General features: G+C 37.8%; 1 protein-coding gene across 3 annotated transcripts in view; it reads right to left on the bottom strand.

Annotated features, from left to right (window-relative positions):
* ATP8B1 (ATPase phospholipid transporting 8B1) overlaps window positions 1-12,035 on the bottom strand; it is a 153,011-nt gene that overhangs the window by 75,911 nt on the left and 65,065 nt on the right. For all 3 annotated transcript variants that reach the window (XM_043978422.1, XM_043978424.1, XM_043978423.1), the window contains exons 3-4: window positions 2,151-2,248; window positions 1,164-1,277 (exon numbers count right to left, since the gene is read on the bottom strand). In XM_043978422.1, coding sequence (XP_043834357.1) covers window positions 1,164-1,277; window positions 2,151-2,248 — 212 coding nt within the window. The remainder of the gene's footprint in view (window positions 1-1,163; window positions 1,278-2,150; window positions 2,249-12,035) is intronic.

The following is a 12,035-nucleotide window of genomic DNA, read 5'->3' as shown; positions in this document are numbered from 1 at the left end:
CCTTGCCCCCAGGACAGTAGTTCTGGTTTCAGTCCTAAGATGGACACTGTTGAGAGTTTATAACTCTCAAATTTAAAACACTCCAACACTTCAGGGATCTAGGTTTTCATCCACATGGGAAATCCATTCACTGGTGCAGACTATAAGCCTCCTATGACTTAAGACACTTTCATGAATTATTCTGGCCAAAAAAAAAAAAAATACCACTTTGTGGATAACCCTTTATGAAGATAATCACTGAACCCAGTATATCTAGTCCTCAGATGACATATAGTTAGTTTCTAGGCCTTTATGTTTTTTCTAGGAGATGCCCCAAATTGCAGAGCCTTCTGGACTCCAGATTCACCTTCATGCCATAAAAGGCCCTGGGATACAACTTCAGCAGAGATTTGAGATCATGTGAGAATTGTCACTGAACACTGTTTGATAGATTAAAGCCAAGGACACTGTTAATTCATGACTGTAACTTCAAAAGCATGAAGTAAAAAAAACAAAAACAACAACAACAACAACAAAAGCATGATGTACACCAGCTGTAGCAAGCATATTTTCTTTTTGTGTGTGTCAGGCAATTTATACACTTACTTTTCATCTCCACCTTTAACAATCCATAATCCTCCTTTGAGGCTTAGCTCAGGTGCCAGGTTCTTAATGTTGGCCCTCCCTCCTCAAATACTAAAAGAAAACTTTGTCTGGATCTCTTTTTTGTTCCTTCCCTCTCTAGCTTATGTGATCATTCTGTGGAAGTATCATTTCTTGCCCAGCCCTGCTCCCTTAAGAGAATCTCCTTAAGGAGAATCTTAGTTTCTTGAAGGTGGGAACTATTTTTGTCTATATCTTCATTGTCTAACCTTGCACATACAAGGTAGGTGCTTAGTAAATGTTTGTTGACTTGAGTTGAACCTTAGGACAACCAGTTTTAATCTTTCTATCAGTAAGAGGAGCCAGAATTGGAGAGTTGTGCAAATATTTTTTTCCCCTCCCCTTTCTCAATCAGTCATTAATCATTTGTGCTCCTATGGTGTTTAAGGTACTGTGGTACCATTCCCTTAAAGAAAAAAAAATAAAATTCTTGCAGCCTTTCATCTTACACTCTTACAACTTAAACATTATTGAGCAACCATTACTCACAAGAGATTTAAGATATCAAATGGTATTATTACCTGTAAGATAAGGAGGATCAGGAAGTAGAAATTGGCAGCCCTCTTGAACTGCTCGAATAAGTTCATTGGTAGAAAGGTAATTGCATTGTATTTGTACGTTTTAATTGCATTACTCTGTAGAAAAAAGAAGAATCGTTTTATATTTTATCACTTATTTACTACCATGTGTGCTTTTCCAAATCTGCTACTGACCCATGTATAAAATACTATAAGAAAATTATCAACAAAAATAAAGCTTATTAGTGTCATTACTTTAATTGTGAAAGTGACATTTACCAGGCATAATGTGATAGTGGGATTTCTTAAACTTGCTTTAATTCTGTCATGTGCAAAATGACTCTCAGAAAACTTAAAGTCAGGACTGTTAGGTAACAAGATACATAACCTTTAAAGTCAAAGACTACAAAATTTCAGATTATTGTTATAAATAATTTCTCCTTTGGTCTGGATGGTAACATTTCACTGATATAGGGAATTCTTGGCAAGGAAATTCTGCCTACCAATGCAACATTTCTGCAATGTATAGTCATACATTTGCCCAGGGTAGTAGGAGGTTAAGTGACATTCCCAGGGTCACACAGCTAGTGTGTGTCAAAGACACACTTGAACCCAGCATTCCTGACTCCAACTTCATGTTGTGTCTCATTAGTAACAATAAAAAGAATCACTTCGTATTCATACAGTGTTTGAAGCTTCAAAAGTACTTGAGCTCTTATATAACACTTTAAAAGTTACGAAGTACTTTACATATATTATCTTATTTGAGCCTCACAACAACCCTATTATTATCTCCATTTTAGAAAGGAGGAAACTAAGGCTGAGACAGTTTAAGTGACTTGTCCAAGGTCTCATGGCTAATCAGTGTCTGATCTCCTGAGTCCCAAGTCCTTAAAGTATTTCTATAAGTCAGTTACTTTCTTTAAACTCTTACTGATACTGAACAAACACAGACTTTAAAGACATTTTTGGAAGTTAAAGCTAACTTACCGCATATTTGCTCTCTTTTAAACAAAAGAACTTTGTATTCATAAACTGGGGCTGTTCATGGAAACTCCGATCATTGGCCTTCACTTGCCATGTGCATTCTGAAAAAGGAAGATGGAAAAGGAGGAAACAATGAAGACAAATCTCTCAAAAAACAAACAAAACCATATACAACTTTACTTGACTGCTCATTGATCCAGCATTATATAATATTCAGGGCAACTAGGTGGCCCAGTGGGTAGAGTGTCTGGACAGGAGTCAGGAAGACTCATCTTCCTGAATTCCAGAGAGGATCATTTTCACACTGAGAAAGTTAGGGGATTCTTTGTAGAAAGGGGACTTTTGTTCTCAGCCATCCAGACCAGATCTTCATAGTTGATATAACCATTGCTGTCCTCATGCCCTGCCACCAACACTTCCACTTCTTTCTCTGTCATCTTCTTACCCAGAGTGATGAGGACAAGCCCTATTTCAGCCCCCAGCAAGTTGTGCATGACAGATTTGCAGTTTCATGTAGTCATCTTTTTTCTGTTCTACTATGATATGGAAATGCTTGTTTTCTTCCTTCCTTCCTTCCTTCCTTCCTTCCTTCCTTCCTTCCTTCCTTCCTTCCTTCCTTCCTTCCTTTCTTTGCAGGACAATGAGGGTTAAGTGATTTGCCCAGTTAGTAAGTGTCAAGTGTCTGAGGCTAGATTTGAACTTAGGTCCTCCTGAATCCAGGGCCGGTGCTTTATCCACTGTGCCATCTAGCTGCCCCCTGTTTTATTTCTTAAGTTCAGAATGTAAAATAAAAAAAAAATTAAAAAGAAAAGAAAAGCAATGGAGGAAAGAATTACACAATTTAAAAATGTCTTTTGCATAGGAAAAGAGAAATGGGGTTTTTTTTCTGCCTTTGATTCCCTTATCAGCACTCCCACAATACATTGCATTTGTTAGGTGATTCCATGTTTTGATGAATCAGTATTCCTGTCCCTCCAGAGAGAAATGTTGCAAAGCAACCAAGTCTTTTCATTTCATTCTATTCCTCCCGTCAGTTCTCCAAAAAGAGACCACCTAATGTACTGGGAACATCCCCCTAGAACTTTATGTTTTGTTCAGTGAAGCACATGAGCTCTCCATTTATTCTCTGATGCTCTTACTAGATGACCTCTTCTCTTCACATCTCTATGGTGATAGACTTAACACTCTTCCATCAGTATTAGGCTGTAACCTATCTAGCCCAAGGAAGGTCCTTCTCATACCCTCATCAAGGATGTCCTCAATGGGTATATGTATATGCTAATCTCAAAGATTTTGTAGAAGTGGTTGTGGGAAAGTAGACATATGGGTCACTAATTATTTGTTTGTTTGTTTGTTTTTTGGTGAGGCAATTGGGATTAAGTGACTTGCCCGGAGTCACACAGCTACTAAGTGTTGAGGCTGGATTTGAACTCAGATCCTCCTGAATCCAGGGCCCGTGCTCTATCCACTGCGCCAACTAGCTGCCCCTGGGTCACTAATTATTGAGACTTTTTTAATGTCCTTCCCCCCCCCCCCCCAAATAGGGTAACATAGTAGATAGTGAGCCTGTCCCAGATCCCCAAAAACCTGGGTTCAAATCCTGACTCTGATACCTAATGACACTTAGTGACTCCAATTCTTAATGCTCTAGGCCAAGGATGTCAAACAAGTAGTCTGTGATCCACACAATGCTTCTGAGTGTGTGCGGCCTGAACCAGATTAAAATGTAGTCACAATCTGATTTTAATGCTTGGATGCATTAATAAAAATATAAATATATGTGTACATACACATGTATGTATGTATATACATATATATGTATAAATGTGTTTCTCTCCCTCTCTCTCTCTCTCTCTCTCTCTCTCTCTCTCTCTCTCTCTCTCTCTCCTTAGTCAATATTCAGCCTACAAGGATCCTTATGTACAGTTTAGTAGTTGCTCTTTCTATTTGACTTTGACACTACTGCTCTAGGCCAAAACTTCTTAAACTGTGGGTCGAAACCATAAATGGGACTGAAAAATTTGGCAGCTGTAAAAGGTTATGTAAACCTATTTTACATAGCTATATACCTGGGGTCATGTAAAAATTTCTCAGGAGAAAAGGGGTCAAGAGTGGAAAAAGTTTGAGAAACCCTACTCTAGGCAACTCTCTAAGGTGGTTGAGGTGACAACATGCATTAATAGAGAGATTTTACTCCTTATCCCAATGAAATCAGTAGTCTCTATTGGGATGATACATGTTTTTCTTCCAGTGTTTGGCTCCCTTGCTTCCATCCTTCATAAATATGTTAATAGCTACTCATTGCATTCTTTGTTTTAAATTCTTTTTTTTTGTACTCATTGCATTCTTAACGGCAGCAGCTCTGGTTCTCTCCAATGACTCCCCTTCCCCACAAAGATCCCCCATTCCCTGATCTACAGCTTAGACTCATCTGGTTACAGATACTTATATTCAGAAGCACATTCACCTAGGAAGCACTTCATTCTTATTTGGACACAGTTTAACACACAACTAAAAGTTAAGGACTAACACCATTAATTCCTAACTGCTGTCTATATATCATCCAAATCTCTGGGGAGTATAAAAAAAAATAAACCACTTGTTTTTTTCCCTATTATAATTCTTTACGCATGTGTTGATGTGGGTTGGTTTTGGGGGGTTTATTCCTCACCAATTAAAAAAAATTGGTCAATACCTAAGCAAGCAAGCAGTAATCCTGTTATTTAGTGTTCCCCCCGCCCCCTTCTGACCTACTTCAGACAAAAGAAACCTATAGCTAGCTGGCAGATTGATCAATGGCATTTTCCTCCCATAACCCAATTCCTCCCTTTAATTGTGCTTTCAAGGCTAATTGTTATAGTATAAATCCTTCAGTAAATTTGGTCAAAAGATCCCCTGCATGTTGGGTTCCTTAAAAGGGCTAGCCATCATGAAAAAATATTTACTTAGGCACCTACTATGTGGCCAACACTTTAGCCTCAGTATCCAAATGCTTGGTAATCACAGAGAAATCACTCTTCTGTGCCCACATGGAGCTTATTTTCTAAGATGGAAATATAAGCATACAAAAAGAAGCTCAACAATAGATTTAACAGCAAAATAGTCATACATAGCCACATACATACACAGAGTATAATTTTTTTTAATCAAATGTTTTGCCTTTCCCCCACTCCAGTGCAGTGTGACACCTTTGATGAAGACATAGTTTTGCTATGTTTTTATCTAGTCTTTGGCACAGTGCTTCATACAAAGAAGGTACTCAATAAATTCTTGTTGAATTAAAAAAAAAACTAAAAATTATAAATGAGTTGGCATAAACTGAATGACCATCCTGTTTCAGGTCAGTTAAGATTTTTTTGTTTTGTTTTGTGAAGCAATTGGGGTTAAGTGACTTGCCCAGGGTCACACAGCTGGTAAGTGTCAAGGATCTGAGGCCAGATTTGAACTTAGGTCCTCCTGACTCCAGGGCTGGTGCTCTATCCACTGTGCCACCTAGCTGCCCCCAGGTCAGTTAAGATTTAAGGAACAGATATAGCTCACACTCACAGGAAAATTAACTAGTTATAATAGTATTTTTTTATAAAGGATACTTTGATGACATAGGCATGTCTAGGACAGAAGCACCTTTTGTTCTGATGCTGGAACACGCTATATAGCACATTTGAGGTACAACCAGGACTTATAGACTGACCATGAGTAACCAGAAACATTAGTGTTTAAACGGTTATATACTGGGGAGAAAATAAAGGGAGCTAGAATCATTTCCAAATGCATCAGGTCGGTAAGGAAGTCCCATGCATCTCTGAATATATCAATCATTATTCAGGTAGAAAAGGGTACAAGGGTTGATAGGATTCCTTTGGTACTTCAAGTTTACACCTCTGATTTCATGTCACTCAGGCTTTTTCTGTTTACCTACTTTACCTTCCCCATGGGGAAGAGGGCCAAGACTGAAAAGACTTGTTTCCATATTCCTTATTCATATCCCCTTGAACTCTCCCATCCCAAAGTTCCAAGAAAACACCACCCTCCCCTTTCACTATGCTCTTCAAAATGCTTGTTCCATAGGCAACAAATTTCCCTTCAACCTAAATCTTTTCCTCTCCCATTCCTTTCATCTTCTAGCTATTACTGAAACTTAGCTGCCCCACTAATAACATACACTCCCTGGTCATATTTTCCAGTACTGGCTGTACCTTCACTCATTCCCCTTGGCTCGTTGGTCAAGGTTGGAAAGATGGAATACTCCTGGCTCCCTACTACCATTTATCCAGGTTCTCTCTTTACCTCCAACATTCAGTAACCTCTCCTTCTTTGAGATCCATGCTATTCTTTTCTACCACCCAATCAAAATCCTGGTAGCTGTTGCCTATAGAGCCCCAGATCATTCCCCTTCTTTCCTCAATGCGTTTGGTTCACATTTTTTTCTATTCTCCAATTCTTGCCCCCATACCATGGGACTTCAACATATATACTGACTCACTCTTAAATACCATAAATACTCTGTTTCTCAGCCTACTCATTTCCTCTGACCTGCTACTTCTCTACCCTACCTCATACACACACAAAGATGATTATACCCATAAATGTTCTACCTTCATATTAAAGAATTCTAATATTCCCTTACCTGAACATAATCTACTGGTTTTACACCTCTCTCTCTGCCTTCCCTTATCAAACCCTACTCTTTATCCATACACATCATGACTCTTGACCCTTTAATTCTTTTCCAGGCTATCTTCTCTGCATTAAGCATGTCTCCTCAACTCCATCTTGACCCCTTGGTGAACCAATTCAATTCCACATTACCCTTTTCCCTTGTGCCCCTAACCCCTGAATAATTTCCCTACCAAGCCTCAGCCTTGGATCACTCCCACAATTCACTGCCTTTGTTCCTGCACAGGTGAATAAAGGTGGAGAAAATCGCCATTGTGACTGGGTCCACTACAAATTTATGTTACACAACCTCAACTGGGTCCTGACTGTTGCTAGGTAATCCTAATTTTTGTTGTTTCTTTTAAGCTTCTGAGCATATTGATTTATTAAGCAATGCATGCCAATTGCTCAATAAACTGGGACCAGGCTTGGATCGGGACCTTGAATACAGGGGGAAACAGATTTTTATACATTAAAAACAACTGATCAAATAAGATCAATTAATTATAAGAAAACAATTAACTAGGCTACAATATTAGGCAATCTCATCTCTAATTAGATTAGGGACTTTCCAAGTTGGAGGGGAAGAGTTAACAGGTACAATTTTCATAAATTCCTTATTCTGCTTTCCACAGTATCTCTTCCAAACCTTTCAACCCCATCTCAAACTTTCCATGGCTCCCTCTCTCCAAATGCTCTCAGCTGAGAACATTGCCTCATATTTTACAGGAAAAAAAAGAGGTCATTTGCTGTCAAATCTTTCTTCTCACATATGCCTTCTGCCCCTATCTCCTCCTTTACTCCTGCTTCACATGATGAGGCAGCCTTATTCCTTATAAAGGTAACATCTCTAACTGCTCAAGCAATCCCATTCCATCCCAAGTCCTAGAGCAGACTGCTCTTCTGTCATCCCTTATCACTTATTTTCAGTTTCTCCCTATCTATAAACATCTTCCCTGCCTATAAATATGGTCATGTGTCCTCCATCTTCAAAAAACCCTCATTTGATCCTTCTAACCCCACTATTGTCTTATATCTTGTCTGCCTTTTGTAGCTAAGCTCCTTGGAAAAAAACAAAACAAGACAGTGTATAATGGATACCTTCACTTTCACTCTCTTCTTAATCCTTTATAATCCAGCTTCCAACCTCAACATTCTACTGAAACTTCTCTCTAAAGTTACCAATGATCTATTTGTCAAATCCAATGGCCTTTTCTCATTCTTCCTTCTCCTCACCCTCTTCTCAGCCTTTGACACTATTGATCACTCTCTCCTCTTTGATACTTTCTTCTCCAGGTTTTTGGGACACCATTCTTTTTATATAGTCAAAATTTTAATTTAAAGTTTTGAGTTCCAAATTTTATCCCTCCTTCCCTCCCCCCCCAGGCAATAGGCAATCAGATATAGGTTAAACATGTACAATTATGTAAAACATTTACATATTAGTCATTTTGTATAAGAAAACAAATGAAAAACAATAACGAAAGAAAGTAAAAAATAGCATGTTTCAGTCTGTGTTCAATCGATATCAGTTCTTTCTTTGGAGGTGTATAGTAAACTTCATAATTAGTCCTTTGAGGGGCAGCTAGGTGGCACAGTGGATAGAGCACCGGCCCTGGATTCAGGAGGACCTGAGTTCAAATCCGTCCTCAGACACTTAACACTTACTAGCTGTGTGACCCTGGGCAAGTCACTTAACCCCAATTGCCTGCCCCCCCCCAAATGCCAACATAATTAGTCCTTTGGGATTATCTTGGATCATTGTATTGCTGAGAATAGTTAAGTCATTCACAGTTCTTCATCAAACAACATTCTCTTGGTTCTGCTCACTACACTATACATCAGTTTATATAAATCTTTCCAGGCCTTTCTGAAATCATCCTGCTTGTCATTTCTTATACCACAATAACATTCCATCACCATCATATAATACAGCTTGTTTAGCCATTCCCCAATTGATGGGCATTCCTTTGATTTCCAATTCTTAGGCACCACAAAAAGAGCTGCTATAAATATTTTTGTGTATATTGGTCTTTTTCTCTTTTGGGGGGATGTCTGGGATATAAACCTAGCAGTGGTATTGCTGGATTAAAGGATATGCACAGTTCTATAGCCTTTTGGGCATAATTTCGAATTGCTCTCCAGAATGGTTGGATCTTTTCACAACTCCACCAACAGTGGATTATTGATTGGGACACCATTCATTCCTGGTTCTCCTCCTTCCTGTCTGACTCCTCCTTCTCAATCTTCTTTGCTGAATCCTCATTCAGCTCACACCCTCTACCTATAAATATCCCACAAGATTCCATACTGAGCCTCTTCTCTCTCTCTCTCTCTCTCTCTCTCTCTCTCTCTCTCTCTCTATATATATATATATATATATATATATATATATATATATATATATATATATATATACACACACATATTCCCCCCCCCCCAGGGAAATGAGGGTTAAGTGATTTGCCCAGGGTCACACAGCTAGTAATTGTCAAGTGTCTGAGGCCAGATTTGAACTCAGGTCCTCCTGAATCCAGGGCCAGTGCTTTATCCACTGCACCACCTAGCTGCCCCTCTCTTCTCTCTATATATTACACTTGGTGATCTCATCAGCTCCCAATGATTTAATTTCATCTCAATGCTTATGATTCACAAATCTACTTATCCTGCCTTAACCTCTCTACTGACCTCCAATTTTGTCTGTCTAATGGCCGTTCAGACATCTTGAACTAGATGTTTAGCAGACATCTTTTTTTTTAAAAATAAAAGTATTTTATTATTTTCCAGTTACATGTAGAAATAGTTTTCAACATTTGTTTATATAAGATTTCCAATTTCAAATTTTTCTCCGTCCCTCCCTTAGACAGCAGGTAATCTGATATAGGTTATATATACATAATAACATTAAACATATTTCTGCATTAGTCATGTGAGCAAAAAAACCTCAAAACAGAAAACCAACAGACACTTAATCCTGTTTGCCTCAGTTTCTCATCCCTCAAATGAACCAGAGAAGGATATGGCAAACCTCTTCAGTATCTTTGCCAAGAAAATCCCAAATGGGGTCATGAAGAGTTGGACATAACTGACAATGAATGAACAACAAAAATGCAGCTACTAAAGGCAAGAAACCTTTCCCAATTCCTCTTGAACTTAGTGTCATCCCTCTCTTGATTATTCCTTGTATTATCCTTAATATAGCTTGTTTAAACATTTTTTTACTTGTATCCCTCATTAGATTATGACCCCCTTGAGATATGGATCTGTCGTCTGCTTCTTTTTTTTTTTTTAAATCTCTAATGTTTAGCCGTGCCTAGTGCATAGAAGGCACTTATTAAATGTTTAGTGACTTACTGCTTCATTACATTTAATAAAACACAAGCCCAGATATCCAGATATAGGCAATGCACAAATTTATTAGATGTTGATGAAAGTGGATTTGTTCAGATTGTTAATTAATGGATGATATTTACAATTGTTGTGTTTTCATGGACATTGTATTCTCTGATCTTTGATGTCCAGAATCTGGCAGTAGTAAATGAAAAATTAGGTCTGATTACAACTCCTTTATTGTATTAAATCCTTATGATTTTGCACCTTATTTCTTCAAGAACCCATGATTCCATATATATGAATACTCTTCCTGCCTCTAACCACATCAGAAACCCTCTAAGATTAAATAGATAATCCACAGTGGTGGTAGCTGAAAAATTCATCACCTAGTGGCTCTGAAATTGAAAATTGACACCCTACTTTATTTTATATTATGTATTACTTATTGATTGTATCTAATCAATGTATCAATATTAATGGATGAGATTTGGACTCGATCATATCAAATTCAGTGGTAGAGCTTGTTTGTAAAAGTTTAATTTCCCTATTCCTATGTGTTCCAGCCTGACCATAAAGATTAAAATTCTGTGAACTTTTGCTGACCATGGGGGATTATGAGTCCACGTGGTCAAGGGATTGCTTGTCCACCCCAAGACTTTTGAGAGGATGTTAGTTAACCTTATGCTTTTTCCATTGCCATGGAAACTGAAAATCCCATTTGTGAGTCAAACCAAATGAAAACTGATCCTCCATCTTTGTGTCAGACCAATCACAGTCTTAGTTTATATCACTGGACTATTTTTTGGTACCCTATATAACATCCTGCCTTTTCAACTTTATAAAATAGTTACTTTCAAAAAAAATTATTCAATGTTTCTTTTTTTAATAGTATTTTCCCCCCAATTACATATCCTCTCTGTTCTCCAGGATGGGGATTAAGGAGAAAAGAAGAAGTCCAGACTGGAGAAGTAAGTGGGCCAAAGAGAAGGAAAAGGAAAGACAAGAGAAACTGAAAGAGAAAACCAGTGTTTAAAAAAAAAAAAAGGAAAAAGTTAGAGGAGGCTGGGAATTAGGGGGATCAATGAAAGACAATAAATAACACAAAAGAAGCAACCAGCAAGAATAAAAGCAAATAATGTCTTATTAAATCATCTTCTTCCAAAATCTACAATGGATAGGACTCTAGGTGGGAGTCACATTGAAATAGTGGTCCACGCATAAGTGGTTCATGGGCTCCTAAAGTCATCAGGAGAGTATGCATGTAGGAAAGAGGCACAAAAATGAATGAATCCCATTGTCCTCTCCAAGACAATAACCATTACTCTAGAAAACCTTTAATGAAATATATTCCCCATCTCTTGACAAAGAGGTATTGGTCTCAAGATGAAGAATAAGACATATTTTTGGACATAGACAAGAATTTATTTTTGTTTGACTATGCACATTTGTTAGAAGAATTTTTTTTTCTTTTTAATTGGTGGGATAGGGGGTAGGTGAAAATTTTTTAATTGAAAAAAAAACAATGAAACTAAAAAAGGAAGTGGATTAATCTACCATATTCATTATGTACAACTTAGTTTTCTAAGATTTTGACTCCCAAAGTATTACATCTTTGCAAAAAAGAGATGTGCAGAGAAATCTCATATATGTAATTTCTTTTCTTTTCTTTTCTTTTCTTTTTTTTTTTTTGCAGGGCAATGAGGGTTAAGTGACTTGCCCAGGGTCACACAGCTAGTAAGTATCAAGTGTCTGAGGCTGGATTTGAACTCAGGTCCTCCTGATTCCAGGACTGGTGCTCTATCTACTGCACCACCTAGCTGCCCCCCTACATAATTTCTTAATAATTAGAATTCTGCTTAGGAAATAAAGTCCATGAAAGCAGATAAACAAATCTATTAG

Source organism: Dromiciops gliroides, chromosome 1 (assembly GCF_019393635.1).
Source record: "Dromiciops gliroides isolate mDroGli1 chromosome 1, mDroGli1.pri, whole genome shotgun sequence".
Lineage (NCBI taxonomy): Eukaryota > Metazoa > Chordata > Mammalia > Microbiotheria > Microbiotheriidae > Dromiciops > Dromiciops gliroides.
Note: the sequence above shows the minus strand (reverse complement) of the source record. Positions and strands in the feature narration are given on the sequence as shown.